The 23,649-nt window shown below is 39.7% G+C and overlaps 1 protein-coding gene across 1 annotated transcript in view; it reads right to left on the bottom strand.

Moving 5' to 3' along the window:
* Positions 1 to 23,649, bottom strand: part of Slc1a1 (solute carrier family 1 (neuronal/epithelial high affinity glutamate transporter, system Xag), member 1) — a 75,944-nt gene that overhangs the window by 34,667 nt on the left and 17,628 nt on the right. The window contains exon 2 of the mRNA XM_013018410.1: positions 5,213 to 5,397. Within this exon, the coding sequence (XP_012873864.1) occupies positions 5,213 to 5,397 (185 nt within the window). The remainder of the gene's footprint in view (positions 1 to 5,212; positions 5,398 to 23,649) is intronic.

The following is a 23,649-nucleotide window of genomic DNA, read 5'->3' as shown; positions in this document are numbered from 1 at the left end:
TTTCCTGAGCCACAGTTTTCAGGCATGTCTACAAAGCTATCCCTCCTACTGTTTCTCTGTGGTGGTTTGACATAAATATGGCTTTGAAACCTAAATGTTAAAAGGACCTGAACAGATCTTCCTGGACACGGCAGGAAGGTGTTCTTTCTTCTGGATGTAGTAAATCATGTTTGCTTCTGAAAACTCCTGGGGATTATATCTGCCTGTTCTCTCTCTGTCTCTGTCTCTGTCTCTCTCTCTATTTTAAAATTGAAAGCTCATTTGAGATGTTATATCATTTTATCCCTACAAAATTAACATATGCATAAAATAAGGGCATTTTACTTGTATAAATATATGCCTCTAACAAAATGATCAATAACCTCCGTGCCACCTAGATCCAGTTCATATTCAAATTTCCCTGATTAATGTGACATTTAGTCCTTATCATTACACAAAGAAGCATTTGCTCTGTTTAAAATAGGACTCTAAAGTAAAGATGTTTATATGACTAGAGGCTTTATTTTTTAACTCAAGGCCTTACCACTTAGACCAGACCCTCAGCTCTTTTTCACTTTTAGGTTGTTTTTCAAATAGAGTCTTGTGTATGTGCTTAACAGACCTCAGACCTCATTCCTCTTATCTTCCTCCTGAATAGCTGAGATTACAGGTGTGCACCACCTTGCCCCCAGCCATCTCTAAAGTTTAGGGAGATTTTTTTTCTGTTAGTTTGGCAAGAGCTGTACAAGATGATTAGATTTGGATCGCAGTTTTACTTGTATTTTTGTTTCTAATTGACTCTTCCTGGAGGATTCATGAAGCATTGACAGCTTCCCACACACATCCTCCTTTGGTCTAATAACTGTATCATTTAGGCTATTGATTAGGCATGTAGGAAAGCTTTTGCCCCCGTGTATTTTCCACACCATCCTCTGTGGTGGGGGTGGGAGAGGCTAAAAACTACCAGGGGGCTTCAGTGAGGATCTGCATGCCAGGGTCACAGTGACACTGGGCTAGCCCAGGGAGGGGGAGGGGAACAGAGAAATCACCACAGGCCAAGTCTGAAGAGCATAGAAAAGAACCCACCTCATTTCTACTTTCTTTCTTAAACAAAAGAAGGAAGAAGACACAAAACATGACAAGGGAACAAAGGAACAAAATAATACCATGTTCACCTTGAAAATGTGAAGTCCAGTGAATCATGTTTCTTACTATCCAAATTAAACTTTTGTTTTTCTTTTTGCCAGTCCTGGGGCTTGAACTCAGAACCTGGGTGCTGTTCCTGAGCTTTTGTGATTAAGGCTAGTGCTCTACCACTTGAGCCACAGCTTACTTCTGATGTTTTTGTGATTAATTGGAAATAAGAATCTTGGGACTTTTCTGCTTGGGCTGGCTTTGACCCACAATCCTCAGTTCTCAGCCTCCTGAATAGCTAGGATTATGGGCAGGAGCCACCCAATTCAGCTTAGCTCATCATTTGACTCAACTTTTTAAAATGTATACACATTTTAGGGGCTGGGAAGATAGCTCACTGGTAGAGTGCTTGCCTTGCATGCAGGAGGCCCTAGGTTCCATTCCTCAGCACCGCATAAGCAGAAAAAGCCAGAGGTGGCGCTGTGGCTCAAGTGGTAGAGCGCTAGTCTTGAGCTGAAGAGCTGAGGGACAGCACCCAGGCCCAGAGTTCAGGCCCCACGACTGACAAAATAAAAGTATGCACATCTTAATAACCCCTCGATGTACATGGTATCTTCTAGCTGTGTATTTTGTTACATATTGGCACTTTATAAAGTATTAGGATTATTTCTACATATCACTAAACATGGGTTTAAACAAGGTTGCTAATAGTTGCATCGTATCATAACGCATACATACACTATACATTTAGATTGTTTATAGTTTATCATGATAAGAATGCTACCATAAAAATCCTTGTACTTAAGTCTTTGAATATCTCTCTTTTCATGATAAAATCTGGTAAGTAGCATTAGTAGGTGAAAATGAACATATCCTAAAAGTGCTTTCTAGAATATTTGTCCTGATTCATGTGTAACTGAAAATATATGAATAAACCCATTTCCCTACAGCCTCACTAGTACTAGTGCTGCCTCTTGCCATTTGGAACATGAATATATATAATTTTCCTCCCCTTTTGGTTCCTTAATCATTTCATCCCCTACCTCAAAGGAATGAGTTGGTGGTTTTGTTCTCTTTCCCTAGCTCCTGACTCACTGGTGGAGGGAAATGGATAGACCTAGAACAAACCATATAAAGCGAAGCTAGCCAAGCTCAGAGAGACAAACAATGCATGTAGAAGTTAGGTTTAAAATATCACTGGACAAGATTACCTTTGTTGCTTTCCCCCATAGAGACTAAATTGTGTTCCTCATCAGGTGGTTAATGAGCCTTGTGGAGCTATACACAGGTATAACTTATATGTGTATCTTTGTGAATGCTTTTCTTGGGAGAGAATCTGAAGTTTCATCTTCCTGTAAAAGAGCCCACGAAATGATTACAATCTTTGCCAAGGAGAAAGTTCTAAGGGCTCCTAACTGTAATACCTTAGCCGCCAGGCAGCAGACAGACAAGAGCAAAGTGGACTGGGCATCTTCAAATGCAGTTGTTCCAACTAAGTGGAGTAATCTCTTGACTTTGGACCACTATCTATGGGTGGGAACATGGGCTGTGTTTCTAAATCTTAGTTCTTAATTTTTTTTTCAAATTCAGAAATCTGTCCATGAAATCTTTCAAATATAAACTACATAGCATAACTTAGAGTTCAACAAAGAAACACTGCATAGGACAAACATTACCCTCCCTACACACACTGCTCTCCTTTCAGTCTGGTCAGCTCAAAAGGAACATATAACTCAATCCATAAATAAAAATATACCATTCAGGTTTCTAATAAGACCAAACCACCAAAACCATTTGAGCACACAGCACTGATGGGACACTAGTCTAACTCAAGTTTGGCCCTTGGTAAGTTCAAGGGCTAAATATCAGAGCTCTTCAAACAATGTGGTTGCTGAATGCAGAAACTCCTGACACCCTCTGTATCTTCATCCTGGCCAAGGTCCAGGAGCGAAGATCAGGCCTTCCAGAGGCAGTGGAGAAATAAATTCTAGAACAGGACATGTCAAGACTCCTAGATGTATGATTATATAAAACCTTGACGTTCAAGCCTACTACACTAGTAACTGTCATACCACATTCTTTAGTTGCCAGAAGGACATGATAGAATGTGCTCCACAGCTTATTGGACCCAGAGAAGTGACCTTTTTGTAAACCAACTTCCTTTCTAGCTTCACTTGAGAGCTTACTCTTCGAAAAAACCTCGTAACACGATGATCAATTAGAGAAAAATAAAAATGTTCAAAATCCTTAGCCTAAATGAACTACAAATCAAATCTACACAGAGATACTATGACACCCCAGTCAGAATGACAGTCATCAAGAAAACAAGCAGCTTGACACTGGTGGCTCACGTCTATAATCCCAGCAACTCAGGGGGCTGAGATCTGTCAATTACAATTAGAAGGCAGCTCAGGCAAGAACGTTCATGAGACTCTTATCTCCAATTAGCCACCAAAACTGAACCGGAAGTGGAGCGGTGGCTCAAAAGGTAGCATGCTAGCTTTGACCAAAAAAAAAAAAGCTCAAGGACAGTGCTCAGGCCCTGATTTCAAGCTCTAGAACATGCTCATGCATGTGCACGCACACGCACACCCCTCCTCCCCCCCACAGAAACAAGTAGCAACAAATACTGGCAAGGATTTAGGGAAAAAAGGAACCCTCATTCACTGTTGGTGGAAACATAAACTAATACAACCACAATGGAAATGAGTATGGAGGGTCCTCAAAACACTAAAAATTAGCCTTCATATGACCCACTATATCTCTTTTGGGCATACACCTGAAAGAGTCTACATCAAGAAAGATAGCACATACCCATGTTTATCATAGCATTATTTACAATAGCCAAACGCTGCAAGTTGCCTCCCAGTAGAAGAAAGGATAAAGGAAAGATGCAATATGTATATACATGTATGCATGTACATGTACATATCTGTATATATGTGGAATATTACTCAGCCATAAATAAAAATAGAACTGTGTAGTTTGTAGGACATGAACAAGTCTGGAGACCATCATGCTGAGTGAGATAAGCAAAACTTAAATAGCTACATACCTAATATTCTCATTTGTTTGTGGTGTATAGACCTAAAATGATGCTCATAACTTATGACAATGATTAATGATGGTGATAGTAATTATGATGAGAGACATAAATGTAGGAGGGAAACTAAGAAGGAATTAGAATTAGTGGAGGGGTGGGGTGAAGAGGCTCAAAGGACATTATATACAATATGTGTGTATACTATGTATGTATCATATATGTTATGCATATATCATATGTTATACATATCATATATACATATATATCATATAAATGACTATCTATCTATCTATCCATTTGAAACCCATCTACCTGAAACTAAATGCTGTGTGAAAAAGTGGGGAGGGAGCAGGGGAGGAACAGAACTATGGTGGAGAGGGCGAATTTGTTCCAAGTGTACCCTATGTCTGCTAACTCAAAAAAAAAAAAAAAGGAAAACAAAACCAAAACAAAAAGTCATTTCCAAATGGAACCATCTCACAAGTTCAGACTTAAAATACTGGTCTGTAAAATAAGATGCAAAGCCCTAATCCAATGTTTTCTCCAGCACTCAGCCACAGGCCTCCGGCAGATACCCAGACAGCAGTGTAGCATGTTCTAGGGTCTGTAGTCAAGTGTATATAGGAGAGAAGCAAGAGGAGAGGTACCCTGGAGGCGGCTGCCACAGGGAGCTGGGGCTGGAAAACAAGTGAGTGAACTAAACATGACCAAACTTGACAACCACAGATTTTCCCGGAGGATGCTAGCTGACATTTCACAGACCAACTATGCCTTTTGCACCCCTCCGGATGCTCTAGATAGAGCTTTATTTGTAAGTTTGAAAATAGCATCTCCCTCACAAGACATTATTTATTATACCAGTGAAGATGTGAGCTGTGGTGGACACTGTAGATGAAGAGTAGGGCACTGAGCAATCAACACAAGCAAATATATTCAAGTGAGGAGAGAGTGTGTTTATGATGCAATTCCTGCATTTCAATTTTTTTCCCCTTGTTTAGAAAAGAGTAAATTAGCTTCTGCTGGGTTCCTTAAATATAACAGAGCATATCCGGGTACCTGTGATCATGCTGGATATAATTAATGGCAGAATGATGAGTTTCAGCATCCTCATGAGAATTTCTCCAGGGAAAGCAAAGTAGAATTTCTCCAGATTTGAGAGCTTGCTATATTCTCGAACTAAGACTCCTATGGTGATGCCTAAAACAAAAAGTAGGATAGAAAAGGAACATTGTTGAGTTCTCCTGTATGCATTTTGTTAGGAAAAAGTTTACACCCCAAAATAAATTGTAATGACAAGAAAAACAGTTTAGATCATTTGTCATAAGTCTGTAAAACTTAGACTAAAAAAAAGGAAAACAACCAGAATGAGTACAAAGTACATATTTATAGTAAATCTGTGAGAGAATATGTTTCACATGAAAGCTTTGTATTTCCTTTCCTTCAGTTATATTTATTGTACTGACAAAATGCCAAAGGATGCTATGGAAAGAGTTATAAAAGGTTGTTTTTTTTTTCTCCCTTCCTTTATGATGCTGAAGACTGAGCTCAGGACTTCATGCATTCCAGGCAAGTACTTGCTCCCCAGCCACCAAGTTTATTCATGTCAACGAACAAAGACCTTTTATACATTTTACAGTTTACATATTGGTATTTGTTTTTCTCATAAGACTTTTTGTTTTGATTTTTTTTTTACTTGGTATGAGGGATTGAACCATGGCCTTGTGATTTTTTTGTTGTTGGTGGTGGTCATGAGGCTTGAACTCTGGGCCTGGATACTGTCCCTCCACTCTTCTGCTCAAGCTAGTGCTCTACCACTTGAGCTACAGCACCACTTCCAGTTTTCTGGTGCCTTATTAGAGATAAGAGTCTCATGGACTTTTCTGCCTGGGCTGGATTTGAACCACAATCCTTAGATCTTAGCCTCCTTAGTAGCTAGGATTACAGCTGTGAGCTACTGGTACCCAGATGGCCTTGTGAATGATTGATTTTGTCGGTTGTGGGGCTTGAGCTCTGGGCCTGGGCACTGTCCCTCAGCTCTTCAGCTCAAGGCTAGTGCTCTACCACTTGAGCCACAGCGTCACTTCTGGCTTTTTCTGCTTATGTGGTGCTGAGGAATGGAACCCAGGGCCTCACGCATGCACTCTACCACTGAGCCAACTTCCCAGCCCCGGCCTTGTGATTTTTGAGGTGAATATTTTGCTACTTGAACCACACCTCTAGCCAACCTTCCTTCCTTCCTCCCTCCCTTCCTTCTTTCTTTTCATTTTTGAAATGAGGTCTTTCTAACTTTGTCTGAGGTTGCCCTGAATTCATGATTTCCTATCTCTGCCTTTTGAGTAGCTGACACCAGAGGCATGTCATGTAGCTAAGGCAGCCACATGACCAGTTTAAGACAAGCTTTCATGATATTCAAACTTTATTATTTATGAAACCTTAATTTTAACAGCAAAATAATACTATATTAATTTGAGATATTTAACATATTATTAAGCAACTGTTTCCTCTGATGATTTGTATTATTTCCATGTTCACATATTCCTGACCAAAGAAGCTTTTTTAAAATCAAGTTTCAGACACTGAGTTCCACATAATTATGTAAGTACAAGGACATATTCATTGTTAAGATATGGTATACACAGTCTCTGAATTTTGCCTTAACAAGATGCCTATGTAAAGTCTTCCAGCTGTGTGGAGAACAACATTTAAATGTAAATTTTAACAAAAACTCACAAATTTTATCTTTAGCTTGTTTCAAATATTTCTAAAAAGTCTAAGCATTTCACCTGTTCATCCTCTGCTCACCAATGTATATTTTTAAAATCAAGAAATAAATGAGTTGGGTGATTCTTACAGCTTTCTCTTTCGTCAGCCTCTGATGAATGACGTGGTAATTGGAGCAAATGACTAAGTGACAGGAAGATTCAAGGAAAATATCACTGGATATGCAAATTCACAACTCAAACAACTAGTACATGGAAACCCAGAGCTCTTTGGGCACAGTTAAATGTCACAGAGTAATGAAAGGAGAATTATAATCCATACTAGAATTTTCATTTCAATGCAAGGATCCTTCCTTTCTTCACAAATAAAGCAAATAGATGTACCTTGTAAGAGACATTTTGAATAGCTTTGCATTTAGCTGAACTTTTTTCTCCAATGTATTTTCCCTTTGCCTGTTCTCTATTTTTGCGTTACTGAATGCATTTCTGGTTTTACATATGTATCCCCCAAAAAAGAATGTCCCAGATCATCAGTAAGACAAACAAACCAACTTTATTATGGATCCAATTGGCTCACTTCTGAACATCTAGTGTTAGACTCATGAGTGGTTAAGACATCAAGTATTCAAAATCCTTTAAGTAAATTTAAAAGGCACGGCACACTCATTTCCTGTTTTATTCACTGTCTGTGCTTGGCTGTTCTATATAAACTCACTTTTTTTTTTGCCATAGTGATAACTCATAATGTTCAAGGCTTTTAAAAAACAAACTTTCTCTCTCATGCTGAACACAGATTGTTTCAAGTCAACTTCTGACTCATATTTCAAAGAAATCCCAGTGTGGGGGAGGGAAGTGTATTTGTGCTCAAAAAGAAGCTACAAAATATTCTGTTGAGGAGCAACGGACTTCCATGTGTCCACCTTTAAGGTTTAGATTACCAAGGGTGAGCTACTGCAGATAAATGCAAGGTTGTTAGGAAAACAAACAAACAAACACGTGCCTGCTACTTTTCAGCCTTTAGACAAGATTTTATGGAAGAATGAGAGTTGTCACATTGAGTAGTTAAGAGCAATTAGTGGGGGCACATGTGTTGGGCATGGTGGTTCACAGATCTTCAATCACAACTACTCAGGAGGGTGAGATAGGAGAATCATGATTCAATTCCAGCCCAGGAAAAAGTTCACCACGTCCCCAGTCTCAACCAATTAAAAACCTGGGCCTGGTGGCAACGCACCTGTCATCCCAGCTATAAGAGAAGTATAAATAGAAGGATCGTATTCCCTCATTATCAAGGCCAACCTAGGGAAAACGTGAGCTCCTTTGTAAAAAATAATGAGTGAAAAAGTGGAAGTACTTGTCTAAGAAGTTCAAGGTTCAGAGTTCAAACTTCAAACTCCAGTATCATGAAACAAAGAAAAATGACTCATGAACAGGCAATTGCATGTAGAAATTAAAACTATCAAGCTTGTTCTTGAATTTGAGTACCACAAATTATACTCTAATTTCTCTCTCTCTTTTTTTTTTTGCTAAAATTAGGAGTAGATATGCCAACCAAAAGCTGGAAAAAAAAAACCCAACATGTTCACAGATGTCACTTTGAAACCCTTAAGCCTGAAGGAGCTAGTGAATGACCTCACCTAGCAGTTAAACCTCAAAAGTGGATGTATTTCATCTTGTTCTTGAACACATTTGCAAACCTAAGATGCAGGACAAAGAAAGTCCCTGGAAGATTTTTCGTTGTTTTTGTTTTTTTTGGGGGGTCCGGTCATGGAGCCTGAACTCTGGGCCTGGGCACTGTCCCTCAGCTCTTCAGCTCAAGGCTAGCGCTCTACCACTTGAGCCACAGCCCGGCTTTTTTCTTTTTGCTTATGTGGTGCTGAGGAATCGAACCCAGGGCCTCATGCATGCAAGGCAAGCGCTCTACCACTGAGCCACCTTCCCAGCCCGCTTTTTTCTTTTTTCTTATGTGGTGCTGAGGAATCGAACCCAGGGCCTCATGCATGCAAGGGAAGCACTCTACCACTGAGCCACCTTCCCAGCCAAGATTTTTCAAGTCTCCAATAAGGTCAGGATAGCAGAGCAGAGCACCTTCCCTACCCTACAAAGTCAAGACTTAAGATAGTCAGACTTAAGATAGGGAGCACCACAAGGCAACAGAAGGCCAATAAACTCTGTGTCCTTAACCTACTATAAATTAACAGCAGGCTATGTTTTTTTTTCTGTTCCTATTCTTATGTACTCCCACATAGACAACACTTCTGGCAGGTGGATCATGATAATAGTTGCCTAGGTTAATTTTCAGAGATCTGAAGGCCGCTTCTGCTAAAAATATGGACCCTTTCACTTGGGCATGAAAATGTCTATTGATAGATGGCACTACCTGTTAAGAGAACCACCATTCTCTTACAAGTTAACCCATGAACAGTTAGTCTGCAAAATATCTTAAGGAAACATTGGCACACAGAAGAAAAACATCTTCTGAACTCATGTCTATGTCTGATGGAAAGTTACCATGTAAGCCCATCCCCCAAAAATCAATTCAAATCTTTTCTTTCCCTTTGTTAACTGAGTAGCCTGCTCACATCTTTGCTTGGTGCTAGCTCCCTTCTGCCTGTGAGTTATAGTCCTCATAAAGCCTTTCCTGGCTTTCAAGATCTAACTCCTGCTATTTCTGCACACCTGCCCCTAATTCCCCTATTTGATAAATTAAGTTAGATTTAGGCACATAAAGAGAAATTTCCAGGGCTGGAAATGTGGCTTAGTGGTAGAATACTTGCCTAGCATGCATGAAGCCCTGGGTTTGATTCCTCAATACCACATAAACAGAAAAAGCAGGAAATGGTGCTGTGGCTCAAGTGGTAGAGTGCTAGGCTTGAGACAAAGAAGCTCAGGGCCCAGGCTCTGAGTTCAAGCCCCAGGACTGGGGGTGGGGGAGAGAGAGAGAGAAAATTTCCAAAGCCAGGAGTTGTTAGGATTAACTCACTACCTGGGGATGTGAATGATACTCCCAGAACAAGGAAAGTGAAACAGTGAAGACTGATAGACAATTGAGTTCAGTAGAGGCCTTAGACAGGGCCAAGGAATTCCTAAAAGTAAAGTAGTTACCAGAATCTCTGAAACCCCAGCTATACAACTTTGGAACTCTACTACTTTAGAACTTCTTCCAACAAGAAAGATAATCCTAAGCAGGTACAGAGTTATATTAGGAAGAATACTGGTGTTAGAATCGCAGGCTCAAATTCTGGCTCTACAACCATGAGGTGTATATAATCTGGGCCTTAATGTTAAGGTAATATCTTTTATCAACTAGTGAGGAAGGGATTCCAATAGTTGCCTTCAAAGATCCCTTCTAATGTCTTAAGATACTGTGATCATCTCTAAGCCTTGCTTTCTTCGATGTGAAAATGGGATCACAGAATCTCAGCACCAAGAAAGCTGTTCATACCTCCTCTGGTTTTTATGCTAAGCATAAATATATTAGTAACATAGAGAGGAAAGAAATACGAAGGGAAAACCTTCAAGTTGTCAACTAAGGAAATTTAAGGGATTCAGAGAAGACACCTAGAATGTCATCTCCTCACACACACCTCTTCTTGTCTGAAACAAGAAATTTAAGTTCTATAACCTTACAAAGTTTCTGGGGAGAATTTTTTTTGTTTTCCCCTATGTTTATAAGAAAATAACTGTTCAAGCCAGGCGCCAGTGGCTCATGCCTATAATCCTAGTTACTCAGGAGGCTGAAATTTGAGGATCACAGTTCAAAGCCAGCCTGAGCAGGAAAGTCTATGAGACGCTTATCCCCAATAAACCACTCAGAAAACCAGAAGTGTGGCTGTGGCTCAAGTGGTGGAGTGCTAGCCTTGAGCTGAAAAGTTGAGGGTCAGCATCCAGGCCCAGAGTTCAAGCCCCATGACCAACAAAAAAGAAAGAAAATAACTGTTTAGTTTTTTCCAAGTTCTCAGGCACTTTTTACACCTTTAAAATAAACATGAGCTTGAAATTGCATTTGGTTTCTGATGGATGAACCCAGAAGTGGTCTTGTTTGGGAGATTGAAAGAAAAGAAATTTGAGTGTTTTTTTTTTGATGCATATTTTTCTAACAGTTCTTTACTACACAGATGAATTTTGGCTTTATTAAATGGTTGATAAAAATATAATATTTTAAATTATCGCTGAAATAGTTATCAAGATGTGCCATCATGATAGAAACAGTATAAGCAAGTTCAGAATGTGGAATGAACATTTACAACAATTTGCATATGCAGCGAGCGAGTAGAAGGTTGCTGATATATCCTGTCCTTCCTCTGCAATGTATCTGTATCCTTTACTCATCCAGTTTTTGCTCCTGCAAACCTGAATGGTCCACCAATGCAAGCTCTTCACAGTACTTTGGGCTTAAAAAATGAGATGCTGCCAGGTGCATCACACCTGTAATTCTAGATACTCAGGAGGCTTAGATCAGAGGATGGTGGTTCTGAAGCCAGCCTGGGCAGGAAAGTTCGTGAAACTCATCTCCAAAGTGAACGTGTGACTTGTGGTTGAGCACTAGCCCTGAGAAAAATAAGCTCAGGGACAGTGACCAGGCCCTGAGTTAAAACCCCAGGATTAGCATGCACACTTGCATGCACGTGCGCACGCACACACACACACAAGATGCTTGGGTCTGTAAGCCTTTTATTTTTGTATCCAAATTCTTACCACCAGCACCATCCCATTTTCTACATGGGTAAAATATTAATAAAGCTGTGCTGGAAACTAAAATTCACCTACAAACTTACCCGTTCAAATATATGGAAGGTGAAATTGTTCTTTGTTTTTCCATCCACCTACTGTGATTGGTTGGTTAACAATTGTGAGCATAAACATCAACCGTATTTTCAATTATTTCCTGTAATTTTAAATGGCTATACAGTTACAGGGTCTTGTAAAATTCACATAAAATAAAAAATTTCCCCTTTTAAGTACACAATTTAGCAGTTCTATATTCAAAATGTTATACAATCCAACATTATCTAACTCTTCAACACGTCTATCATTCCCCAGAGAAATCCAATGTCTGTCAACAAACACACCCTATTTCTCACTCCATCTAGGGGACCTTAGAAACCGTTAATCTATTGTCTGTTTCTACAGATTTGCCTACTCTGGTATTACATAAAAATGACTCAGACAATATGTGGTTGTTTATGTCTAGCTTCTTCCACTTAGCATAATGTTTTTAAGATTGATCCATGTTGTAGCATGTAAGTAGGTTAAAAAAAAGCATTTTTCATTTAACATTGTATCATAAGGATTCCCTCATGCTCAACATTCTAAATGCTCAATAATATCTCTCTGGATGTTTATTCTTGACCATTAGAAAAATGTTAGATGTTTGCAGTCCTAGACAGTTTTGTTAAATATTTCTGACTTTTGTTAATGAATGAAAGCATCTTATATGAGGTAAAAGCTTCATATTATTGTAAATCTTTAGATTAAAAAGAAGATACCACATTGAACATATTCTTTATTGGATCTAAATTCAAGAAAAAAAGTAATAACACATTTACCATTAAAAAACATCCAACTAAGAGCCAAATTCTGAATTGAGTGCTAGAGGATTTCAAAAGATGGGTTTAAAAATACCATTTTGTTATTATTGAAATAAGAAATGTTTCCCTTCATGAACAGCTCTGTCCACTCTAAACAGGAAATGTGGTTTTCATGTTTTCTCACTAGCAACGACTGTTTACATTGAGTCATCTTTCCTTGTGTCTACCACCTACAGTTAATCTTGGTGAGGACCTAATGCTTTTTTTTTTCTGTGGTAGAGGTTTGGGAGCCATAAGGTAAAAAGTTGTTTCTCTCTCGTACATTACAGAGGGAAACCAGTGTCTCTGTGTCCTTTTCCTCCTCCAATCACAGCTGGATCTTGAAGAAACTACTCAATCAAAAGTTTTGAGCACAAAAGATCAGGGACAGCACCCAGGTCTTGACTTCAAGCCCCAGGATAAGTGTATGTGCACACACACACACACACACACACACACACACACACAAAGTTACACCTTGTTCTGCATATTACTACACCAGGAACCCTTAGTTATGTTTCAAGTGTTTTGAAAAGTTGGTGTTCCATACTAGAGATTATACACAATATTCCACTGTCTAGTAAGTTGGCGATCAGAAAGTCCACAGTATGTAATTTGAGAGGGAGGGAAAATTGTACTGTGTTATTTGCAGGTTTTTCCATCCTCCTTTCTGCCCTGCCCCAACTTCCTCTTTTTACTTAGTTAAATAACTTTTAATAAATGCAAAATAAGAGAGAGTCAAGTCATTTGCTTTGCAGCTTTATGGTGCATTTTTAGGAGGATACTAAACATTCAAGTTATTCTATCATCCAGTGTGATCTACATAAATACAATACATGCACAATATATGCTCCAAGGTCTAATTCATTCTTATAACTATGGGAATAGCTGTGCCAGGTTCTCCTTTCTGGGCCTTATATGGCTGCAAGGAGGCACTAACTAGACCCCATTCCTTTGTAGACCCTGGGGTTCTCTTACAGCCTCATGGGGTTGTTTCAGGATTCGCATCCTTGTGGCTGCAGGATTGAGGTCCTTGATCTTTTGATGGCTGTCAGTCAGGACAAGCCCTCCATTCCGAAAGGCCCCCAGTGCTCCTAGTATTTGGCCTTGTCATAACACAGTGCTCACCTTTCTAGAATCAGCAGGAGAGTGTGTTCAGGTGGGTTTCAGTCTGAGGGATTTCACCCGATTAAGTTGTCCCTACCAAATATAATCTCCAATTTGATGAAATCACAATCACCTAGTTAGGGACTCTAATTACCCACAAGTCTCTTTATCTCTGCTAGACAGTGTAAACTAACTGTGAGAGCGAAATCTCATCATTATCAATCTTCAGGGAGAGGGATGGATTACATAGGGCATGTGCACCAGCGGTTGGAAATCTTGTGGGCCATCTTAGATCATCTACTTTGCATCTTCTCCCACAAACTAGTCTCACACAGCTAATAAATCTCAGCTATTATTACAGGCTTTTGCCTCTTTATAGATTTTCTCATGAAATCCTCAGAATACTTATGGCTCTATTGTGGTCACATAGCTCAACAGTAGTTGAGTCAGGAGTTGGAGGAAGACATTGATGTAAAAATATCTTCAGTGTGACTTCTCTTAGTCTTCTGCATTTAGTTTTGTAGAGAAACATTTACTTTTATCCTGTATATTTTTTTAAAAAGTGTCCAAGTTATAATTAATGTATATAAAGGAAACACAAAGTGCACTTCATCTAGGTTATCTCAGCCTGGAAGTATTCATTCATCACATTCATAGGCCACTTGATATCATTGCAATGTAAGTCTTGGAGTGGGATTAGAAAAGAAAGTATTTTTGCCAGTTTTTTAGTGATTTCTGAAATAATTTTCATTGTGGTTCAAGGATCGAATTAAATTCTACAAATATTGACTGTGTGCAAGGATCTATGTTAAGTCCAGGGTAGAAACAGAATTATAAAAATGGATGTCCTGAGAACCCCTCCCCTCAAGGAGCTCCCAGTCAATGAAGGCCAATCCTAAATGCAAGACTGCATAGGCAGGAGGAGAAGGGACATTTCTATAGAATTGTGTACAAATCTGAGAGCACTTCAGGAAAATGCCAGTTAACCAAAAGATCATTTTTCTTTATCTAGTAAAGAAAGGAAACTGAAGCCAGTACTATGATGGCATCAATATTACACTTGGCCAAACCCATGGAAGTCATAAAAAGAGAAAAATAAAGAAGGGCTCAGGTTGAGCACCAGTGTCTCACATCTGTAATCCTAGCTACTCAGGAGGCTGAGATCTGAGGATCAAGGTTCAATGCCAGACCAGGCAGGAAAGTCCATGAGACTCTTCTCTCTAATTAACCACCAAAAAGCCAAAAATGGAGCTGTGGCTCAAGTGATATAGTGTGCAAGCCTTAAGCAAAAGAAGTTCAGGAACAGCACCCAGGCCCTGAGCTCAAGCCTCAGGACTGTCATGTGCATGCACATGCGTATACACACACACACACACACACGCACACAGAATGATTCAGACAGATGCAAACTGAACCATGTGAAGTATTCAGAAACAGGGAGGATATAATATCTATCTATACTTCTCAAACATTGATGTACATATGAATCACTCAGAGATCTTGTTTAAAGACAGGTTCTGATTCAGTAGAACCACACCTAGAGTGGCAGACATTTACGGACCCAAGCAGGGGAATCTATAAAGAAGAGGAACATCCATCCTGACAGAACAGAAAGATCCCATCAAAGGCCTCCATCAATAGGACAGTGAGTTTGGTTCAGTCAACATGCAAACAAATTGTCTGCTCTCTTCATTAAGGTTCTGAACAAATAGCACTGTGATTTCTTACTCTCTCTGTATCATTAATGTGAATGTAAAATGATGCAGCCCAAAAATGGAAAACTAGCTAGTCCCCAAAAAGTTAAGCATAGAGTTACCATATGATCCACTCATTCCATTCCTAAAAACATTCCTAAGAAAACTAAAAATGTATCTTCTCACAATAATGTATATATGAAGCAGTTATAGAATTAATGATAGTTCCAAAGAAGGAATAATCTCAATGTTCATCATTTTAATTTAATGCTGGATAAACAATATCAGGTATATCCATAGAAAAGATTATTGTTATTATTATAAGCTATAAAAAGGCATGAAACACTGATACATGCTTTGAAAATATTATACTAAGAAAATGAAGTCAGAAACAAAAAAAAAACATGTTATGAGATTTTGTTTATGTGAAAAATCCAGAATAGACAAATTCAAGGAGACAGAAAGACTAATGCTTGCCATGAATGGGACTGAGGTTTAAAGTGATTGCTAACTAGTATGCATTTTCTTCTGTATGATTGAAAAATATAAAATTAAATGGTGGTGATGGTTATATAACACAGCAACCATACTAAATTCTATCCTTTAAAATGATAAATCTTATGTGGATAATACCTAAGATTTAAAAGAGCCTGTGCAGGGGCTGGGAAGGTGGCTCAGTGGTACAGTGCTTGCCTTGTGTGCATGAGGCCCTGGGTTTGATTCCTCAGCACCACATAAGCAGAAAAAGCCAAACGTGGTGCTGTGACTCAAGAGTAGAGTGCTAGCCTTGAGCTGAAATGCTGAGGGACAGTGCCCAGGCCCAGAATTCAGGCCCCATGACTGACCAAAAAAAAAAAAAAAAGAGAAACTGTGCATACTCAAAAATGAACTAAATTGAGTTTAAAATAGGAAAGAGAAAAACAGCTAATAATAATATGAATTGATTGGTTTCCCATGGGGGAGAGAAATGACCACAACACAGGGAAGTTTGTTTTTTCCTTTAATAATCATTCTAATAGCCCAAAGAGTGTCAAAATCATGGCATTTTGTTCAGATTTGGTAGGACATATATGAGCCCATCAGATCTGAAAGCCTCACCATCTGGAAATAATAATGTGAAGCCTCAAATGAAGCCAGACATGTTTATCAACAGTTAAAAAAAAAAAGATGATGAAGTTAAAGAAAACTCGTGATTACAGATTTGGGTCACTTCCTGCAAAGGAGATGTTTGAGAGCTTAATTTTCAATTACATAGCATAAAACAAATCAAAACAGTCAATAGCAAAATCAGGACTATTCTAAGAACAGTGTTAGCCGAAAAATCTTTGGAGGAGAAGAAAAATAAAAAAACTAACGGCCTAGAAAAAAAAATATCAGCTGTCATCAATGAACTAACTCCCTACCTGCTATATGCTCCTGCTCTGCTAAGCTCTGTGGAGAACACAAGTTCCTGGTTCCTATATGGTTTATAGCTTGTTGTCTTATTTCTTACTAGCCACAGCATAAACTTCCAGGAGTCCCAGCAATACAGAGGTAAAGGTAGGAGGATCAGGAGTTTAACGCCTGGGCTACATTGCAAGCCTGGCTGACATAGCAAGACCCTGTCTCAAAAGAAAAAACGAATCCAAAAGTTACCCAGATTTGGGTTGAATGTGAACGGCTAATTACAAGTCACATGACCATAAGTAAGCTGCTTACCTCCTCTAGGCTGCAGTAGTTAAAGAGGGATAAGAAGAAAACCTGTGTCACATGGCTATTATGAGCATTCAGTGAAAGAATGAATGCAGAGGAGTCAGCCTTGCCCCTGGATCATAGGAAGGTTCAGTAACTGTTAGCCATGGCTGACTAAAAATCACAGGTGAAAACAACAACAAAAGCAGAGAGAGCAGTGCTCTGCAAACGTATCTGTACCTTGGTATAAGTAAAAAGTATGCAAGGTCAGGTAAGTGGAAAAAGGAGTCATGAATATGGATTTAATTCCATTTTTATTATGTGCTAGGAATGTTGTTTAATCTTCTTGTTCTTTTTTTGTCTTCCTTTTTTTCAGGTGGAAGGAATTATTTTATTTAAAAACTTCAACAGAGGCACCTTAGAATGTTCAAGAACCAAATGAGGGAATGTTCATAAGAAGCACTTGGGATTCGAAACCAATGTCAGGCAATAATCTTATCCTGAATATATATATATATATATATATATATATATATATATATATATATATATATCTTATTTGTTCTCACTTCCTTGCAAAAAAAAATCATCCAAATTAGAGTTACTTATGGCACATAATTAAAGGTGGCCTAAAGACACATATCTGGTGAAGGACTAAATAAAAAAAAACTTCTATTAAGGGTAGGTATAAACCCAAATTTTGTTTATTTCACTTTGCTCACAATTGTCTTCAGACTAATATAAAGATTTGTATAAAAATATGTCTTAAAGCATAGCTAAAAGATGTTGAACACTGTTTTGGTTAATCTTCATTGCCAGCTCAAGGCCCAGGTTCAAATCCCAGTACTGTCAAAACAAAACAAATAGAAACAAAAACTTAATTATAATCCTGGTTGAACTGAGAAGCACCTGTGTTAGGAAAGCGCACCTGTAGGTGTGTCTGAGAGGCATTTCAGGAAAGGGTGGCACTATCCGTGGACTGCGGAGGGGGGCGCCCACAGGGGGAGTTGGAAATAAGGAAAAAGAAATAGCAGAAAGCCTGCTAGATAGACATTCTCTAACTACTGCCTACCTGCCATGAGGCAAACTGCTCTGCTCAGCCTCCATCTTCCCACCATGGTGAACTCCATCAAACCCTTCTCCTTAGATTGTTTTGCTTAGATATTTTGTCACACACACACACACACACACACCACACACACACACACACACACACACACACACACACACACACACACACTGACAATTACAAAGACCGGAAGGCAGAAAAACAATGGTAAATAGATCCTAAGTTAGACACAGTTGGGCTTACACCTCTTTGCTTACTTCTTTCCTCCCTTTGACACTGAACTTGGGGATAACATCTTCGTGCCTTTACCTGTGAAGAAGATATCATAGGTAACTCAGAAATGGAGAGTGACTACTAACCATGAATAAAGCTCAGGGATAGCAATCAGGCCCCAAGGCTGGCTACACACACACACACACACACACACACACACACACACACACTCACACTCACACACACAATACATACTATAGAGGAAGAACCCTTTTACTTCTCTGGGCAATAATACTTCCTCAGTCTTCTCTACTAACACAAAAAGGGACATTTTTTTTTTGTCAGTCATGGGATTTGAACTCAGGGTCTAGGCAACCGAGATCTTTCACTCAAGACTAGCACTTTAACCCTTTGAGCCACAGCTCCACTTACAATTTTCTGATGGTTAATTGGAGATGAGAGTCTCATGGACTCTCTTGCCCAGGCTGGCTTCAAACTGTGAACCTCAAATCTCAGTCTCCTGAGTAGCTAGGATTACAGGTGTGAGCCACTGGCGCCTGGCTTCAATTCGATTCTTAAAGACAGAGGCAAAATACACAGTTTGCATGGAATAATGGAAAGTATCAAGGCTCAGGGCAGCAGTGAGGGCAGCAGGTGTCTGTGGTAGTTCTGTGAGCTCAGGATCAGCATTGCCACAGAGACGTGAGAACGCGGGTAGCCTGGTCCATTTTGTTTTAAAAAGAGAAATTAGGAATCTGGGTCATTGTGTGAAACCAGTGGTTTCTACCTGTTCATAAATGCTTAAATACTGTTGTTAAATTCAGTGAGGTCACAAAAAGTCTCAGGAAGTCACTTTGTTCATGGGCATGGGCTGCTGGCTTTCCTCCTGGTTTTCCTACAGAAGACCAAAGAGACACACAATAGCAGAAAGGAGAAAGCGCTCAGGGTTCAGCTGACAGCACACTTCCCCGCAGGCAGGAAAGGCCACAATTCCTGAAACTTCCTGGGGTCCCCAGTGCACCTGACAAATGTCATCAAGTGATTTCTCTGTGTCAGCAACCATGGTGAAAGTTATGCGGTAAGACACTGTCCCTGTCACCCAGAATTTATAAACTAGGGAAGTCATATCCTGATCTTTCTTTCCTGTCCCCCTCCTTTGTTTTAACTTAGGATGTTTGCTTTGTTTTCTTCAATACCTTACTCCATGTCTTATAAGCAACTATAGAGTTCATTAAAATCCATACTTCTCTCCCTGAGCACTCCTCAAGTTTTAGAAAAGATGCCAATTAAAAAGGTCTTCGTAGCCAAGTGCCGGTGGCTCATATCTATAATCCTAGCTATACTTAGGAGGCTGAGATCTGAGGATCTAGGTTCAAAGCCAGCCTAGGCCGGAAAGTCTGTGAGACTCTTAGCTCCAACAAACCAATAAAAAAGCTAGACATGGAGCTGTGGTTCAAGTGGTAGAGAGGTAGCCTTGTGCAAAAAGAAGCTCACGGATAGCACCCAGGCCCTGAGTTCAAACCCCAAGACTGGCACACACACACACAAAAAAAAACCCCAAACAAAAAGAGGTCGTTATAATAGGATAGAGCAGAGACTAGCTGTAACAGAAGGCAGACACAGTCTTTCAATCCCATTTTCTTAGGCAGGTTCACAGGTCTGGGCTAAAATGGTGACCTTAATTAAAATTGAAGTAAATTAAAAGTAAAGTAAAACTCACAACCCAAGTTCCAGAACTGGCCATTTCTCAAGACTACTGGGCTTTCCTGGAGTTATCTGAGACCAAGATAACTTTCCCACAAAAGATGCTATATAAAACTTCTCTCAGAGGTGCAAGACAAGATGAACCAAGGTGTTAGACATTCATTTTCCAGGATGCCAGTGTGTTGCCAAATAAAATCTTTTCTTTTCCCACCGTTGGCAACCTGGGGGGACAGTAGAAAATCAGACCTTTTGAGATCTTAGGCTGGATGGAATATGTGCATGTTGATAGACAAGAAAAGTTGCTAATGTCCAGGAAAGACCTTCCCAAAGTTGTAGGAGTTCAAGGCTACCCTTGAAAATTCTTCTTAGGCATGATTAGGAAGGGAAGAACTTAAGCAGAGCCCTTAGTAGGATAAAACAGGAATTGAGTAGGCAGGGATTATGGAAGAGAAACAAAGAGAAACTATGGGGAAAACAAAGGCAGTGGGGAAGGGAAAGAAGACGGGCCTGTGTGTCAAGTTTCTGCTATTATGGTACATTGCCAATGGAGTATCCTTTATCCAAAATGTGGAAGTGTTTTGGATTTTGGAATGTTTACATATACATAATGAGTTATATTGCTGAGTGAGCCCACTCTAAATATGAAATTTGTGTTTCTTATATACTTAATACAAATGACAGAAGATACTTTGGTGTACTGTGTGTAATTATAATTACTCTCGTTGTTATTATTATTACTGGGATTTGAACACAGGATTCCTGCTCGCTTGGCTTGCTTGCCCACACGAGAATATTTTCGATAATTTTGTGAAGGCAACAAAGCTTCACGGTGTAGAACTTTTCACCTATGGTGTCATGTCAGTACTTAATAAATTTTGAAGCATTTTAGATTATAGATATGTTTAATCATGTAATCTAACAAGATGCATTTACCAATAAATAGACTAATGTGAAAAAAGTTTAGGAAACTCACAGCTAGCCTCAAGACCCCCAAATCCTGTTATCTTCATAAAGAAGTGATAGGAGTCAACACTGGCAGGTGCTTGAGCCGTAGGTTGGAGAACTAAGTGTAGGAACATACCATAAGGCACCCTAGGAAAGACCTTCACTATAAAAATGGGGGTTTCTATTTCTCTGACTCTTAGTTCCCCTCAGTATTAAACAGAGGATTAGATGAGATAAACCGTGGGCCAAGAATAAAATAATAAAGATTAACTGCAGGTAGAGATAATGAGTCTGCACTAAACTTGTTTACCTAAGGGCAGGTCTAGATTAGAAATTGAGCCAGTGAAGGTATGTAAGGATAGATTAGATGAAGCAGTCTGTTTATGGGCAGGGCAGGGCAGTGCATAGCAGGGCTGGGCAGGATGAGGTTGGAAAGCCCTAAAGATGAAATGATAGGAAGGAGCTTTATCTGGATTGGGGAAGACTAGGGATAGAAAGAATGAAAATCCTAGGCCCAAGACTTGATGAGGGAAAAGTTTGGAGAGATGAAAAGATGGTTTATTTCAGAATTGGGGTGATAGGAAATATGAATTAATCAATCAATCAATTAATTTACCCATTGTTCCCATGAGAAAATTTTTTTTTAAAAAAAGGTCTTGCAAAGCCACTCTGACACTGCCCTGTTTCCCCAGCAAGGCCTGTTTTACTTCAGTGGCTAGCTCAAACTAAAGCCACATACCGGAGATCAGGGTCAGAAGCTAGTTATTGTTGTTCATGGGTTCAGGTTCATTCAGAGGTACGTTTACCTGAATGTCTTTCAGAGGAATGCTTGAGTTTTGGACATCCCTGTTTTGGAACTTGGTTCTTTCACAGTATTTCGGGTAACTTCCTGAAAGGTAGCAACTCACCAAAGAGGAGCCAGGCTAGCCCTGTACCAATGTGGTTCTCTAAAATGAGCTGAAATTTAAGGCTAATTAGAATATGGCTTAAAATTCAGGACATTGTATTGTTGTTGTTGATGTTGTTGTTGAAATGGCTTAAGAGAGGGAACTTTCTTAAAGGAAAAGTCTTACAATATTCTTTCTTTTCCAGGAAACAATCTGACTGGGAGGAAGGGAGAGAATCTAATTCCTTGTTCCGTCCTGGAAGCAATCATAACACTGGGATCCCAGAAGAACACAGAGAGCGTGATTCTAGGGCAAAGGAAAAGATTTGGGTGGACTACAGGCAGAGAGGGAAAAATAACTTAATCTGGACAACCAAAGGGTTAGGCTTTTGGGAAAAGTGACTCTTTTCCAAGAGGATGCTGAGACCCCAAGAAAGAAATCTTAACCTATAACACTTCTAGATGTGTCTAGAGGAATTAAGCCAAGCCAAGTAGCACTCGTCTTTCTGTTTGAGACATCCTCACATGAATGTCAATATGGCTCAAAGGTTTTGTTTTCCACTCTCTTCTTGAACTATATTTTGCAGAGTGATCCTATCTGCTCTTTTTGTTTGCTTGTTTTTGTTTTTTTGTCAGTGGTAGGGCCTGAACTCTGGGCCTGGGCGCTGTCCCTCAGCTTTTCAGCTCAAGGCTAGCGCTCTACCACTTGAGCCACAGCATCACTTCCGGTTTTTTCTGCCTATGTGGTGCTGAAGAATTGAACCCAGGGCCTCCTGCGTGCAAGGCAAGCACTCTACCACTGAGCCACCTTCCCAGCCCCCTATCTGCTCTCACAGCTTTAATTTCCACCTCTACCCTCTCACTCCCAAGTGATAAACTCAAAATACAATTGCCTTCTAGGAATCTCTACCTGAATACAAATCTCAAGTTGGGACTCAATATCTGGGGAAATGGACTTGTCTTTTTTCTTCACCAAAAGCCTCCAAATTTCCATCCTCAGTTCTCTGGTGATATAAAAATAGTTCTACATAAGGTCTGATACTCTTTCCATCAGAAAGAGTATCATCATATAAGAAATACAACTATCCTGAAGCCTTGTAGGAAAGTCTACATAGCGGTGCGGAGAGGGAGGAATGGGGTAGGGGAGATGGGGAGAGAGAGGGAGAGGAGGAGAGAGGGAAGGAGAGAGGGGAACAGGGGGAAGGAGAAGGGGGAAGAGAGATTGAAAGAGAGACAGACAAACAGGACAAGTGACAGGTTTTTCATGGTTTGAGCCCTAGCTACCAGGTGTTAACTCAAGCATGGCATACCTAGGCAAGCCCGGACAACCTTCAGAAGCATAAACAATTATAATATGGCTGTTATTTTAAGCCCTCAAATTTGGGGGGTGCTTTCTACATAGAAGTATATATCCTTAGACTATTTGCAAACATTTTTTTGAGAGATTACCATGTACCAGGGGTTGAGCTAAGTGAAAATTAGCTCTGATCACTACAAGAACTCTGTCAAATAACTTCATTTTTAAGGGATAAACTAAGGCATAAGCAAGTGATATAATCTGTGATGCAGTATCACATAAAAATTCTTCCAATTCCACGTAGCCATATAACTCTGTCCCTCTCTTTTCCTACTGCTGTGGTTTGAATATGTCTCTCTGAAGTTATACATTGGACACATTATGCCCTGAATTCATAGGCTAATGATATTTGGAGTTAGGGCCACTGGGAGGTAATTAAAATTAGGTGAGGTTGGGCTGGGAAGGTGGCTCCGTGGTAGAGCACTTGCCTTGCATGCTCGAGGCCCTGGGTTCAATTCCTCAGCACCACATAAGCAAAAAGAAAAAAGCCGGAAGTGGCGCTGTGGCTCAAGTGGTAGAGCACTAGCCTTGAGCTGAAGAGCTGAGGGACAGCGCCC

Source organism: Dipodomys ordii, unplaced genomic scaffold, assembly GCF_000151885.1.
Source record: "Dipodomys ordii isolate 6190 unplaced genomic scaffold, Dord_2.0 Scaffold40, whole genome shotgun sequence".
In the NCBI taxonomy this organism is placed as follows: Eukaryota; Metazoa; Chordata; class Mammalia; order Rodentia; family Heteromyidae; genus Dipodomys; species Dipodomys ordii.
Note: the sequence above shows the minus strand (reverse complement) of the source record. Positions and strands in the feature narration are given on the sequence as shown.